Consider the following 15300-nt stretch of genomic DNA (forward strand, 5'->3'; position numbering starts at 1 on the left):
AGTGTTACACGTGTATTTGGAACCTAAAATCTACATCTTTGTTTAAAATATCTGACTCTGTATATAATCATCATATTTAATGGCCTTTGTAAAACTATCATGGAAATTGTTGAAGGCAGCATATCTCAGAATAGAGAATTTGTATTGAAATGATATCTGGATATATTTGTGTATGACTTTTATTTTTCTTAATTATTTGAAAAGCCAGTCTGACTGAAAAACTACTTGCTTCTGAAGATTTAGATAGAAAAAACCAGGCCTCTGAAGGCATTAATGTTGAATTGCCTGGAAAGGCAATTTTTCAAGGCAATAAGAGCAATTTCTCTTAGAAAAAAAGTCTTTTATCTCTTGAATTCATGCATGGTGCTACTTGAATCTGAACAAAACTCAGAGTATTCTTTGGAGCAAATAGTGAAAATGTTGTACTTAATGCATGTTCCCATTTGGTTGGTGGGAGAGTGGCGTTGAGTAAAAGAAGCCAGTGATAAATTTCACAGTTAGGTGTTGAAACCTAAAAACTGAATTCACATTAATGGATTTTGTGAGCTGTTTATGGGGACAGAGGATGCACAGTGGATAAAATGCTGGCCTGTTTGCAGACATGCTTGGCAGGTCTAAAGATTTTAGAAAAATCTTTCTTAAAGTTTTCTAATTTAGTCTCTAAATTAACCTGGGCAAGTTCTAACCAGCTTAATAGGGGGTAGTAACGGTTGACAAATAGTAATCTCTTCTTTCCCAGAGATGGTCTAAAAATTTGGAGTATTCTGTAATGATTTATTAAATAGAAAACTTATAACGTACCATTTCTTTTCACATGAATTCCGAGCACATGTATTATTTCCTTTTTAAAAATTTACATACAAAGGCACCTAAACAGAAGAAAAATTTTATATGGTGCATATTGAAAGAAAGGAACATTTTTGTCAAAGGTTGTAGTGTAAGTAGGGTTTGCCCCCTAGTGTCTTAATGGAGTAGGTAGTTGAAAGACTACCAAGACTGAGGTCAGAGTGTCAACCATGGAATTTTCTTTCTTCTCACCTAGTTCCCAGCACAGATACTCCACACCCCACGCTTTCACATTCAACACCTCCAGCCCCTCCTCTGAAGGTTCCCTCTCCCAGAGGCAGAGGTCGACATCCACACCTAATGTCCACATGGTCAGCACCACCCTGCCCGTGGACAGCAGGATGATTGAGGTAATAGGGCCCTCTGCGGGTGGTGAACAGTATCAGTCAGTTATTTGGGTGGGGTTGACTGATGTGTCAGAGGGTTTTGGGTTTCAAACCTGATAAGGAATGTTGTAGCTCTTTCTCAGGTCCTGGACTTTTTGAATTTCTTATTCACTACATCTTGAGACTAGCTTAATAATCCAGTTGGTATATCATTCAAGTGGAGAACTGAAATTTCCTGAAGAAATGTTAACATTTGAACTGATTCTTTCCATGTTAGATTTGAGTAGGATTTTGGTGAGCTAGTGAATAACATACATAAAGAGTAGTTTCTTTTTCATGCGTGAAAGAAAATAATAGTGATAGAGGACTACAAACTCTCTGAAAAGACTTTACATGATTTTATTTAGAAAGAAAAGGGTGGAGTTATAGAATTTTAATAAGCAGGTATTTAGGGAGATACATGAGTGCCCGAAGCTAGTGTTTTCAGACTACTTTTTCTTTTCTTGGCTTTATTGTGTGTTCTATTTGGTTTGTTTTCTAGTTCATCTTTATTAACAACTGAATACACTTAAAATACTTCCTTTGTTCTTTATTGTTCTTATTTCTCATTGCTTTGGACTAGAATAACAGCCTGAATGCTTCTCCCAGGGCGTGGTCCAGACGATTTTGTTTGAGGGGAAGAGTAGGTATTCTTCTTCATGCCTTTGCTTTCTTGTAAATTAACAGGATTGCTAAGACTGTTAGTAGACTATCAAAAATGAAACAATCTCTAAATTTTATATTTCTTGTCAGATTTGTTTTCATGTTTTCTGGCAATAGCATATTTAGAAGTAAAAAAATACTGTATGTGGTATTGCTGATAGGTGGAATCAGTTTCTCAAGTAGATTTTAAGGCCAAGGGTATTAAAAAATTTTTTTTAAATCATTTTCAACCAAAGACTAATGCTAGGTTTATTTATTTGGTACTCAACAGCATCACTATTCTATTTATATTTTGCTTAGAAACAAAATGTGTGAGTTTGGTTGGTATGCCCTGAAAATCCTTTGATAAACTTTTTTTTCAGAGACAGCTGTGCTCAATCTACATTATGAATTGTTCCTTGAAAAACCTCAGGGCCACCTGCTACCTCAGACACAGCTTACCTCAGTCAGACTTCAAATCATTTTTGACATACTTGTCCTACCAATCAGAGGTGGGAGGGACTCAACAAAAGAGTTGGCTTTTGAATGTGGGGACTAAACTAGTCATTTGGGGGCACTTTGGTTATTACAAGTTTATTGTGAGGCGGTCAGGTGTATGCATGCTATGAATTTTATTATTTCTGTTTTATTGTGATTAGCCCTGATAATAATACAATAATATACCAGTTACTTTTCTTCTGATATATGATTTATTCCCGTGTAGACACTGATATTCAGAGGGCACATTAAAAGTGAAAATTCTTGAATTTTTATTATAGAATCACTAGCACATCTGTTGTGCGTAATCCTCTCTGTACTTTAGAAGCAGAGCAAATTTCGATTCCTGTTTTTTAAAAATCACATATGATTCAGCATTTTAAAAGTACACTTTCTTGCTTTGTTTAAACCATTTTAATTCTCTTTAACCAATATTTAGATTTCAAGATGACGATAAATCAGTCCAGCTGTAGAAATTAGCACAGAATTAAAGTATTAGGTATGTAAGTAGATACAGGAAAGAAAATTACTGTGACAGTAAGAAAAAATCCTAATGCATGGAAATATAATTCTGGTCAGTAAAAATACTTCGTGCCACACTTTGACTAAAAACAAAGAATAGATGGGTTGAATAATAAAGCTATAGCTGCTAAATATTCCACTGAAAGTCAAGTTATTTTTGGACAGAGTTTTGTCCAAAAGCATGCAGATGCCTGGGTTTCCCACTTTCCCTCCCAGACACACAGAAATCACTCCTAGTAGGGTGGAGGGGCTTGGGAATCTATTCTTAAACACCTTTGCAGGTGATTCTGAACACTGCAACCCCAGAATCAGGCTTTAATGGTAAACTCTGAAGATGCTTGGGTGGGGGTTGTTGAAGTGGGGGAGGGGCAGCTTGGCCTATGATTTTTCTTATCTCTTGTGAAGATGTCACAGAGTGTGAGCATTCTGGTAGTAGTTGTGTGAAAAAATGTATCTTGGCTTTACTGTGGTTACACAAAGAAAACAGAGTAGGACTTTCAAGAAAAATATCCTTTTTGAGGATATGGGGTTTTCTATATTTATATACTCCAAGTGAGGATTTATAAAATGAGGATTTAGGTCTCATGGAGGGCCCTGTGATTTAAACTATTCCAACTAAACAGTTTCTAATAAATTCTCAAGGTAGCCTTTGACCTCTCATCTGAGTAGAATGTAACTAATTTCAGAGCTTACCCATAAGATCTGAGGAGAATTTTGTGGTGAATGAGCTCATGGCTGAGATCCATGGGTGGTGATTTTTAGTTCTGTTTCTGCCACCTACTGGTTGTGTGACCCTCACCATGTTCCTTTACCTGTTCACATATGTTTTCTTATAAGTAAAATGTAGGTTTTAGATCAGGGGATTTACGGTCCTTCCAGCTTTCCATGATTTTAGACTTGGATAAAATATGTAGCCATGGTGCTTACCCTTAGCAAATCCAACTCCTAGAGGAGTAAGAGCGAACTTGCCACTGAATTCCTCATTAAAAATATTTTATTATTATTATTTTTTTGAGCTTCAGTGGAGCAAGATCCCCAACCATTGGAAAGATCTCAGCTTGATAGTAACTTTGCTAGCCTTCCTTTAAAGAGCATCATCCTGCTGTGTGCATTGCTTTCTTCCGAGAAAAAAGAATGTCCCGTCTCTTGTGTATGTAAGGAATTAGCATCAGTCCTCCTAATGTTTGATGAGGATTATCTTGGAGATATTGGCCACAGACATTTGATGAATTTAATCACAGAAAAGTTAGAGTATGTAATTAGACCTTTTGTATTTTAAAAGATTTTATAATCGACTTTGCCCCTGTAAATCCTTCTCCTCTCTTTCCTTCCCCAAGAGAACATCTTTTCTAGTGCAGAAATTGACCAGCTTTCCTTTTCTGTTTCAGGATGCAATTCGAAGTCACAGTGAATCAGGTACCTGTTTAAGTCATTTAGCAAATAGTAATGGGCTTTTTCTCTTTACGCTGTGCTATCTTCTGTAGGCTTATCCATGTGTGAATTCTGTTTGTCTTGTCTATTAAGCCTCACCTTCAGCCTTGTCCAGCAGTCCCAACAATCTGAGCCCAACAGGCTGGCCACAGCCCAAAACCCCTGCGCCGGCACAGAGAGAGCGGGCACCGGGATCCAGCACCCAGGAGAAAAACAAAATTGTGAGTATGGCCAGCAGTACCTCCTGCATGTTAGCATCCAGTAAGAAAAGCGTAGTCAGAATGCCTTTAGTTTTAGGGGTGGGAGACTCTAATTAAATGAATGTATTATAAATGTCAGCGCCATTTTGGGCATGCTTGCCTTGGAAAACTTGCTGGTTTGTTGCAAGGCAGGGTACAGCTAAAATGGCCTCAAAAGACAAAAACTGGAATTACAGTTAATATGTCTATCTTTAAAAGATACAGGAATACATGGAGTTGGGTTGATCTTTGACACCTTCGTTAAACAGTCCGTGAAGTATATTAATGATCTCTGCCTGTTTTAGAGGCCTCGTGGACAGAGAGATTCAAGCTATTATTGGGAAATAGAAGCCAGTGAAGTGATGCTCTCCACTCGGATTGGGTCAGGCTCCTTTGGAACTGTGTATAAGGGCAAGTGGCATGGTAAGTTTGGGGGCCTCCCTTTACTACCAGGGTAAAGTCAGGTTTCAGTCCAGAGAGGGCCAGGCAGGCTCACAGCAGCACTCTCCAAGGCTAGTTGATTGCATCTGAAGATTGAACGTAATGGTATCTCAGTGACATTTCATACTGTTCTTTTTAAGACTCAACAAGGCTGTAATTGGTATGAAAAAGTTTTCAGGATAATTAGAAATTGGTGAACAAGAGTTGAGCACTATAGTCAAATGTCACAGTCTCTTCTTATAAACTGATTACAGTGTGCACCTGGGAGGGACATGCTTTGAAGCTCCTTAAATGTGTTTAAGAATCTGCTGCTACTAGGAGGGGCATGGATTCTAGAAAGTTAAAACTGGAAAGGACCTTAGAGATTTTTTACATGCAAGAAAACCAAGGTCCCAAGGGGGCGGAACTAACATGCCCATGGTCTTGACAGTTGGGCACAGGAAAGTCAGGAACCTCCTAAAACAGATTTTCTTTGCTCTGCCCTGGGATTGGTTGTGGGAATCTCTGTCAACAGGAATGCACAGACTTAATTCTTGAATCTGTGTGGAGTTGATGTTCTTATTTAATGGAAACTCTTTGTCACTTGGAAGAAACTTTCTATTTTAAGGTCTTGTAGCCACAGCTTCTGTATTTTGGCAACATACTTAACATTTCTCAGTCAGGTTTTTAATGCCTCTGGTTTTAGGATGTCAGCAGATAGAGAATATTTTCTTGAAAATGCTACATGTTCCCCGAAAGACCTCTCTTCTAAATTCAGATTTTAATAAAACAAACAAAAACACAAACAACAAAAACAAAACTACACACAAAACCTAAAATGCCTAGGTTGCCTGTGTTTCTGTTTTGGATGCCATCGTATTTATACATAAAGGGACAGAGACTGAGAGAAGTTATGAGCATAAAATGCATTAGAACATTAAAGTTCAAGTTGTTAAAAACTGAGAAACACAGATGAGTTTTCCACTTACAACTAATCTGACAAATTTCTGGTTCTTTGTGGGAACTGGCAAAGGACTGAACGTTTGTAAATTACATGTAGGATGATTCCTTTTCTTTTGAAAACTGCATCTAATATACTACTGGCCTGCCTCCTGGGTCACTGAGAAATTATGCTATTGCAAATATTTTCTAAATAGATACCGTAAATGTCTTGGTGATCCCTTAGAAAAGAAAGACACAATTTTGTGAGCATGCTTGTATCTGAGACAACAAGGCTATAAGTAACTGCAGGAAGTGGGGCAGAAAATACTGCTTTTAATGCTTCCATTAGGAGCATTTGATCATTTTTATCTATCTTAAAGCCTCAGCTAAAAGCCAATATATGCTGTTGAAATTGTGCCCAAATTTAAGCTTCCTCTGATTGAACACTTTTATTTGGGGATTCATGGTTTTTCAAAGCATTAGATTTGCCACAGTACTGCCTTTGAGCTTGTGTTTGCTCGCAGTCTCAAGCTTTTAGATCATGGTAAGGAGATATATTTGCTATAGTGTTACTTCCATAAAGACAACTGTTGGAATATAGATGACATCTAATGCTTTAAGACTCTAGCTTTTCTAAGTTAAGGGTCTCAAAAGTAAGAGGAGGGAGGAGCAATGGACTTTGATGTCCGCCCCTCTGAGAGCAAGCCATGGTCTATGAATGAAGAGGAAAATGAGAGGGTCAAGGAAACCATAATTTCTAGATTGTTTTGTGCTATATTTTCTTCCTTTTCCCCCCGTTGCTTTTCTGATTCCTGTATATAATATGTTTTATTCAGTTTCTTAAAAGTTACAGCTCTTTTGGTGGGTGCTGTCTGTGTCTCCCCCCACCCCCACCCCAATTCTGCCCAGTGGCTGTGAACAGAAACGGTCTTAAAGCATCCAAGGTGGAGGCCTCAGTGAACTAAGCTCAATTACTTTATGTACAGAAGAGACTTTTTGGGCCCAAGTGCAAAGTCTCCTCTTGAACATGAATTTGGGGTCTGATTTGTCTTCCTCTGCTAATTACAAACAACACATGAAAAGAGATGAAGACAGCAGTTGAAGCTGTCAGACTGTGAGCAGCGGGGTCAGTCACTTTACAGCATGAGAAGAAGGCAGCAAACCCCTCAAGAGCAGATCCCCAAACCTGAGAACACTCTTGGGCCACAGTGTGAAGTCAGCAGCCTGGTGTAACCATGTCTGGGGACCCCCAGCCCAGCCTAAGGATAAGTTTATCATTTTGACTGAGTCAATAAGAAGTGGAAGAATGGTGTTCGTTCTGCTTATGTTCTAGAAAGCAGGGGTATGTATAATAAGTTTTAGACAATCCCAGATGATTAAAGCAGGGAAATTAATTGGTTTCTAAAAAGGTAAAAACCTCCCAAATTCACCAGAGATGGTAGCTCTTTCTTCTTCAGTGGTAGATGAATACTGTCAACTTCATATCTCATTAAAAACATGGTAACCAGCAGCAGTGTATCTGAACTTGCTGGTACTACGTTTGCCTCTGACTTTACTGTGAAGGGAAAGTAAGTTCTGATTTGATGAATGACAGCTACTTCATATAGTCATTAAGCAGTGTTACTGAACGCCTTTTGCACGGAAGGCTGGAGAGGTGGACGTGGTCATGATGAGCTTGGCCCTGAGGACTGCCGAGCAACTAAGTCCCCGGTGTTCCCCGCCAGAGGCTGTGCCCACTTCCATCTCCAGAGCTTCAGACAAACTGCTTTTCAATTCATAACTTGCCTTGCTGACGGTTGCATCTTAGAATTCACTCATTTCTTCAGCCAGTGTTTCCTGAGCATTCTTCTAATACCGAGCATTTTTCTAGGGGCTGGGAATGAAGCTCTGAGCAAAACAGATGAAAATTCTTTCTCTCGTGGGTTGGTATTCTGGTGGGGGTAATAACCAAGAAAAGCAAAGTAGATGGTGTGTTCCACGTGTTCAGGAGAAAAATGGAGGAGAGCAGGGACAGAGTGGCAGGCTTGGTTCACAGTTTTTAGTAGGTTGGTTAGGGAGGAGTCTGCTGAGGAAGTGGAAGCAGCAACAGCAGATGCAGAGTGGGCCGCTCACCTGCCTGTCTGAGAACTCAGGGAGGTCTGAATGGCTTTAGTAGGATGAGCGATGGAGAGGCTAATAGAAATGAGGCCTCAGGGTGTGGGTTATAGGGTCCCTTAAAGACTTGGGATAGCATTTGGGTGAAATGGGGGTCTCAGATTGTGCAAGACCTTCAGGAGGTTTGGCCACCCTTGGCCTGAAAACCAGAGTGACAGGGAGCTCATGAGTTACCTGCAGACGCATTCTAGCTCTGGGCAGTTCCTACCAGTAGAGACTGTTTTGTATAGGAGTTGAAATCCATTTTCCAATGATGTTTGCCCATTGTTCCTAGCAGACTGACGCCCTTTTATGGCAGTGCTTGGAGCGTACACGTCCAAATGAGGGAGTGCTGTGAGGTAGAGTATGTAGTCTCTGGGTTTCAGTAAGAAAGTGCACATAGTCTGTTATGGTACCTGTTAACCGTGAGCTGGCTGGCCTCTGGATCCCTGCGGTGCCGTTGGGCTCTGTGTTTAGTTTGACCCTGTTCAGTCTTCCCATCAGTGACTTGCATGAGTCAGTTACTGTGGGTGATGTACACAGTGGTGTCATGCAGATTTGGATAATAGGATTTGGATTTAGAAAGATGGGAGGATTTGAAGTGGCTATGATGACAGAACAAAGAGAAGATGAACTTTTAACAGGAATATGTCTTGTTCACGAGTTCAGAAAGTAGAGGCTAGAGGTGGAGGATGGTCAGCTGACTGCAGGTCAGAGTAAGTCACTGTGAACTGGCTTTGGCTGCCGCTGAGTCCTGCGAGCTCTGAGGTTGCATTATTGATCAGGTCCAGAACGGGTGACACTGAGGGTGAGTGAGTTCAGCGACTGGAGCATGCCCAAGGAGGAGCTATGAGAAAGGGAAGGGCCTGCGAAAACCAGGCTCATAAACGAGGAAGCAGCCCCTCCTGAGGGGCCGTCCAGCATCTCCCCAAGTCTTCCTCCTGCATCCCTGTCCCCAGCCTGTCCCTGTAAACCCCTGTCCAGTGCCTGGCCATCTTCTGGCCCTGCCTCTCAGTTGACTGCCACATTGAGTCCGTTCACCTTCATAGAGTTTCTTGCCTCCATCCCCTTTTTATCCCTACTGTCACCACTGTGCCTGCATTGCACCTGAGTTCTTGCAGCAGACTCCTCTTGCCTGGCCTCCCTCCTACAGGTGTCAAATCACCCACTAGAGTTTCCCAGACACAACCTGCGTTCTCTCATTCTCCTTACCTCACCTTTGCCCCTGGTGCACCGAATCTAGAACAGCCTCTTCCCTTGGCTTATATCGCATTTCCTTCAGAAAATTTTTCTACATCCTTTCTGCCAAGATATTTACTCCCCTCCTCTGTCATCCCACCATCTCCCCCCAGTCCTGTCTTGACTCAGATGCTCCAGAATGGGCAATTATGCAAAAGACTCTTGGCCCTCTACTCAGTCATAAGGAACTTGAGGTTGGGGTGCATAGTTTAGCAGTTCCAGCTCTGAATATAGCGTGCAGCTCTGCCATCTAAAGTCAGCAGCACCTTCCAGGCAGGCCTGGGCCCTCAGTAAATTCATGTGCCAGTGAATTGGATGAGAACCAGTTTGGGAGCTGCTGTTAAGTGGGGATTTTAGCTTTAGATGATACAGAGATCACAGGGCAACTGTTAGGGACCTATCATAAGAACCATATAGTGCTCCCCAAAAGTGAAATGAGTGCTCCAACAGAGGCTGCAGGGAGTGCTGCCAAGGGCACGTGCTCAGTTGTGGAGGAACTTAGTCACCTCCAAGGTGCCGCTGAACTTAACTCCTAGTTTGCTTGATCACTGTGTTTAGTAGTCACTTGTCATGAAAAGCTGAGGTCCTGTAGGGCTTCAGGTAATTTATTATAAGTATGACATAACGCTTCTGAAAGTGACTTCTAAATCAGTAGCACCTATAAAGTAAAACTGATCTCTGGATGTTTCTAAAGTTATATGAAGAGGCTGGTTTTATACACAGTGATTGACAGTCAGTTAGTAGTCAGTATTTTAAGTTAGAAGTACAGCTATTGGAGTCAGACTGGGGTTCTGATCCTGGCTCCAGCACTTTTTTTTGGCTATGTGACTTTGGCCAAGTGACTAAACTTCTCTTTGTTGCTTGTAAGTTGAGGACAACAGTACTGATGTCATAGAGCAGCTATAAGGATTAAAGGAGGTAATAATACCTGTGAAAGCAGACAGTGCCAGGTATAATAAGCCATCACTATTAATCATTAGGATTACTTTTTAATGGTATTGAAGGCAAAGACGCTTAATTTCTGTATCTATCGATATATATATATATGTGTCTATATATATATCGATAGATATATATCTCTCTGAATTTGTACAAGGGAGCATCTCAGGTCTCAGTGAAACGTGGCTGCTGAGTTTAGCATCAACTGCTTGCTAACTGGCCTGCTACCAGGCACCAACTGTCTCGTCCAAAGACTCAGTATCTGCTGGGTCGTTCGTATCCACCTGCTTTTGTCATCCCCACAGGCTTAGGTTGTGACCTGTCATGTGTGACCTCACTGCTGGAGATGCCAGGTTTGATAGGAATCGTTTAAACCAAGCTGGTTCAAGGCCTGTAGGGCGGTTTTAAGGATAGTAGTGTAACCTATTTAATTTTTTCAGCCACTTGAATAATTCAGAAATTTGCATAGTATTTGTTCCATCTGTGTAGCTATATGATTTTTGAGTAAGTGATTCACTGTATCTTTCTCAGAACTAGTAAGATCATTCAACTACAATGACTATAATTTGCAGGAGACGTTGCAGTTAAGATTCTAAAGGTTGTTGACCCCACACCAGAGCAGTTGCAGGCCTTCAGGAATGAGGTGGCTGTCCTTCGGTGAGTAGAAAGCTGGCCTGTCCAGCCCTCTTGGTGTGACAGGGCCGGGGTGTGGATGGTGGTATAGGCACTAAGAGGAAGTAGGCTGCATGGCATGACCTGTCTCTGAGGGCCGACGGCTGGGACTGGTGGTGAGTGTTCACTGTGGAATCCTGTGGTTGAAACAACTCCCTTTTGAGTGAAAAGGAGTGGAAGGTTTCTTCCAGCTTATGTGCTTGTTAAGCCTTTAGAAGAGCCCCCTTTGATGGGCACAGCCCTTTCCACTGCCTCAGGTCTCTCGGCTCACTACACTCAACAGCCCAGGGTCTGTCTCTGGGTTTTCGTTTGATGTAGGGAGAAATAGGTTCTCTTGTCACATTTGTTTCCAAACTCTTTATAGGCAAGTTGCCTTAATTTGGACTGCAAAACCATCAGCTTTTAAATCTTTGAGTCACTATTTTAGACTTGTAGGAATAAATTGAATAATGATGAATTCTACAGATGAGGGGTCCCTGTGATCCCTGTGGGGAGATTCGTGAACATATGCGGATGAGAGAGCGTCCTCTGTATGATCAAGGTCAGCACTGAGGGCAGTGATGGCAGCCCCTCTGTCAGCTCAGAACACCAGCTGGATCGTCTGTGATCTGCTGTTTGCTTTGCCAACCCCCAGATTGTAAGCACGGGTGGTGTCAGGAACACAGAGGATCTGGTCAGAGACCATGGGAAAGCAGGCTCGGTCTCTGTTCTGCGTCAGTGGAAGGTTCAGAGGCTCTTCTTCCCTCCTTCTCGCCCCAGTAAAACCCGGCACGTGAACATCCTGCTCTTCATGGGGTACATGACGAAGGACAACCTGGCAATCGTGACCCAGTGGTGCGAGGGCAGCAGCCTCTACAAACACTTGCATGTCCAGGAGACCAAGTTCCAGATGTTCCAGTTGATTGACATTGCCCGGCAGACGGCTCAGGGAATGGAGTGAGTGAATGGCCTGACGGGTAGAAAGTCTGGGGTCCAAACATCAACTTGTCCCTAAATCAGAAGCAAGATTAGGAAAAGCCAAGTCTGTTAAGTGACTTCTGTGATCGTCTTGCACAGCTAGAAATGAATCTGTGGGGTGGGCTGAAGGAACGAGAAATTCAGGTTTCTTGCCCAAGCTGAGGCTACCGGCTTGAGGCTCAGATTCAGGTTCCAGCCACTGCCCTTAAAATTCAGCCAGACACCCAAGAACACAGTGTGGGTCATCATGTGTCTGAGGTGTAGCCCGTCAAGGGTGCCCTATTCCATGTAAGGGTTTGATCAGATGTCACTTTCTGGATAATTTGTTTTCCTTTTGGAGAATGTTTAGAGGTGATCCACAGCACCTTCAGTAGGTACTTCACTTGGGTCTTTGCCTGACACATTTTCCTGTGAAAGGGGTGTGTGTGTGTCTCATTCTTGGCTAGCCCAGGGCAGTGCTTCTCAAACTTTTCCTTTGAAGTACCCGTGTTGTGGAGCAGAGGGAACTCCTCATTACCCCCAGATGTCTAGGAACTTAACTAAAGCTGTGCTTGCAACTGGTTTATAAAATCTCATGTTGTACTTTTGAAATTCATAGAAATTTGCATTGTATACATTTTAAGAAATGACTAGTCAATTATTTTTTGAGATGAAATTCACTTATAAAATTCACTGCTTTAAAGTGTACAATTCTGTTTTTTTAGTATATTCACAGAGGTGTAAGCCATCACCATTATCTAATTTTAGAACATTTTCAAGATATCAGGTGAAGTCTCTTGTGTCTGGCTTTTTTCACTTGGCATGTTTTTGAGAGGTTCATCCATGTTGTAGCGTGTGTCAGTCCTCCATTCCTTTCTATGGCTGAAGAGTATCCCATTGTATAGAATATGCATTTTATTTGTTGATCAGTTGATGGACATTTGTGTTGTCAGGATTACTTTTTGAATAAAACTGATGCTTAAAGAAGACCCTCCCTGTCTGTGCTGTGGCCTCACTTTCAAGTACAAGTCCTGATGTGGCCCACGCTGAACCAGTACAGGGCCAGTCCCTGAAAGTAACTCAGCTAGGAGTCAGGCCTTCCAGTGGTTTCCTTCTTAGGTGTAATTTGAAGCTGCTGTGTCCACTGTCCCTCAGGCTGGTTTTAATAGATTTATTTTCCCTTCACAGCTATTTGCATGCAAAGAACATCATCCACAGAGACATGAAATCCAACAGTATCCTTTGGTGGTTGTTTCATCTGACTGCACAGTTCTAAATTTAGGAGTCTTTTAAAGTTTACCTCAGCAAAAGTGACTTTGGAAAGAGTTCCACAAAGGTTGAGATACCTGTTTGGGTTATGCTTGAAACAGGCCTAAGTTTTAAATGCTGTTTATTACTAAATTTAACTTGGGCGAATGGGCCTTTTGTCTTTTATGTTTATTTCTAGCTTGTGGACTGTATATCTGGTCAGAAGTAGCTGCCGTCCAAAAGCTGCAAGATTTTAGAAACTACTACTTAAAATTACCTTTCTTGAATGAACATAAGTGGTTTCCGTAGAGATTACTATTGGAATCAACCCTTTCCAAGACTTAATGTGCTTTTACAGAAGGGGAATGAATAAAGGTGTTTTTTGTGCTGTAGGGCACGAAATGTAGCAATTATACATCTGCCTCCCTCCCCAAGCCTTTCTCTTTGAGAGGAGCATGGATGGCATTGCTTCTTGGCCAGTGAGAGTCACAGCAGTTGTGTTGAGTCAGATTATGGGATGTGGCCTATTTGGGGCATGTGTCTGAGACTAGAATCCCTTTCAGTGGTGGGTTTTGGGGACCAATACATTAGACCATGAGAGCAGCCACCACTGAGTTTAAGGAGGTATGAATTACAGAGCATGAGCAGATCACACAGGTCAGCCGTTTGCCTGACTTCTTTACCCAGAACTGAGGTAAGTTTGGTTTTATTTTGAAGTCACCAAAGTGGTACCTATTCTCGCCAGAAATGCCTTCAGGCAGACAGCATTCAGGACACAGGGTGTTTCCATGAGTCATTGGAGGGCAGAATGCAGGCAGAAATGGATATAAGCAGTCAACAGGCCGCGCTCAGAGTCTTGGGGTCTAAGGCACCTGTGTTATGTGGGAAGGTCACAAGGCCAGAGACCCACTCCTAGGTGTGTAAATGGAGGAAGCAGCAGCAGGGGGGCAGAGTGCCTTGTTTGTGGCTGGAGCCAAATAATCTGGTACCCCGAGCACACCTCCTGGAAGGAGCAGCATTCTGAAGCACTAGCAAGGCCAGTGTGGAGAAGGCTGGGGTAGATGGGAGGCCGAGAGATGCCGTGCTAGTAAGAACTTTGGGAAGTTTTCAAATTCAAAATTGACCATTCTTTTAAGACCGGAGTCCTTAACAAGCATTGAGATATATTTCTCCATGAAGGCCTGACGGTGAAAATTGGAGATTTTGGTTTGGCAACAGTGAAGTCGCGCTGGAGCGGTTCTCAGCAGGTTGAACAACCCACCGGCTCCATCCTGTGGATGGTGAGGCAGCTGGGCGCCCCAGCAGGGTGCAGGGCCGGGAGGGCTGCCGGGAGGGCTGCTACATCTCTCCCGAAGTCCAGACCACCTCAGTGACACCTTTAGTGTTGTCAGCCCTGGGGCAAATTTGGGTTTCCTGGAGGATGCTGGCAGTGAGGACATGCTGAAGCATAGCTTGGGAGAGTTAGGTGATAGGAAGTGCTGGAGCCCAGAGAGGAGGATTCCTGAGCTCCTTTGAGCCTGAGAGTGGGAGCCCTTTGGGGAGGAGCTGCAGTGGGGGCTGAAGAGAGGACCTTCATACCTAGCCCAGGGGACAGCCTGGCTCCTGGATGTCTGTGGGGCCTAGATGGTGACAAATGCCCTTTGTCCCCATAGGCCCCAGAGGTGATCCGAATGCAGGATAACAACCCATTCAGCTTCCAGTCTGATGTCTACTCCTATGGCATCGTGCTGTACGAGCTCATGACAGGGGAGCTCCCTTACTCCCACATCAACAACCGCGATCAGGTACGTCACTGGCGCTCAATGCCCTGCTCTCCATGGATGCCCCTGGGCTCTGTGTAAGCAGCAGAGGGGTTAAAAGGCGCTGCTTTCGCTGTTGTCCATCCACCTGTTCCCTCAACTGCTTTCTTTCCCTTAGATCATTTTCATGGTGGGCCGAGGGTACGCCTCCCCAGACCTTAGTAAGCTATACAAGAACTGCCCCAAAGCAATGAAGAGGCTGGTAGCTGACTGTGTGAAGAAAGTTAAGGAAGAGAGGCCTCTTTTTCCCCAGGTAAGACTTGAGTCAAGGTGCTAGAAATGATTAAAATTAAAGCAGGAGTTCTGAATGATACAAATAAGGAGGGAAGGTTTCTTGTTTTTCATTCTTCAGGGAGGGACTTGTGTCCTCCACAAGATGGTGCAGATGGGGTGGGGAGACTGACCTGTGTCTTTGGGCGCGGGTTGAAA

The 15300-nt window shown here is 42.9% G+C and overlaps 1 protein-coding gene across 5 annotated transcripts in view; it reads left to right on the plus strand.

The window, feature by feature from the left end:
• Window positions 1-15300, plus strand: part of RAF1 (Raf-1 proto-oncogene, serine/threonine kinase) — a 73334-nt gene that overhangs the window by 56958 nt on the left and 1076 nt on the right. For 4 of the 5 annotated variants that reach the window (XM_057704470.1, XM_057704469.1, XM_057704467.1 and 1 more), the window contains 10 exons: window positions 1043-1196; window positions 4262-4289; window positions 4398-4525; window positions 4849-4966; window positions 10789-10873; window positions 11648-11824; window positions 13013-13059; window positions 14234-14352; window positions 14725-14856; window positions 14990-15124. In XM_057704470.1, the coding sequence (XP_057560453.1) occupies window positions 1043-1196; window positions 4262-4289; window positions 4398-4525; window positions 4849-4966; window positions 10789-10873; window positions 11648-11824; window positions 13013-13059; window positions 14234-14352; window positions 14725-14856; window positions 14990-15124 (1123 nt within the window). Of the gene's footprint in view, window positions 1-1042; window positions 1197-1794; window positions 1855-4261; window positions 4290-4397; window positions 4526-4848; window positions 4967-10788; window positions 10874-11647; window positions 11825-13012; window positions 13060-14233; window positions 14353-14724; window positions 14857-14989; window positions 15125-15300 lie in introns of all 5 variants that reach the window. The other variant, XM_057704471.1, reaches the window with a different exon arrangement.

Source organism: Hippopotamus amphibius, chromosome 13 (assembly GCF_030028045.1).
Source record: "Hippopotamus amphibius kiboko isolate mHipAmp2 chromosome 13, mHipAmp2.hap2, whole genome shotgun sequence".
NCBI classification, from domain to species: domain Eukaryota; kingdom Metazoa; phylum Chordata; class Mammalia; order Artiodactyla; family Hippopotamidae; genus Hippopotamus; species Hippopotamus amphibius.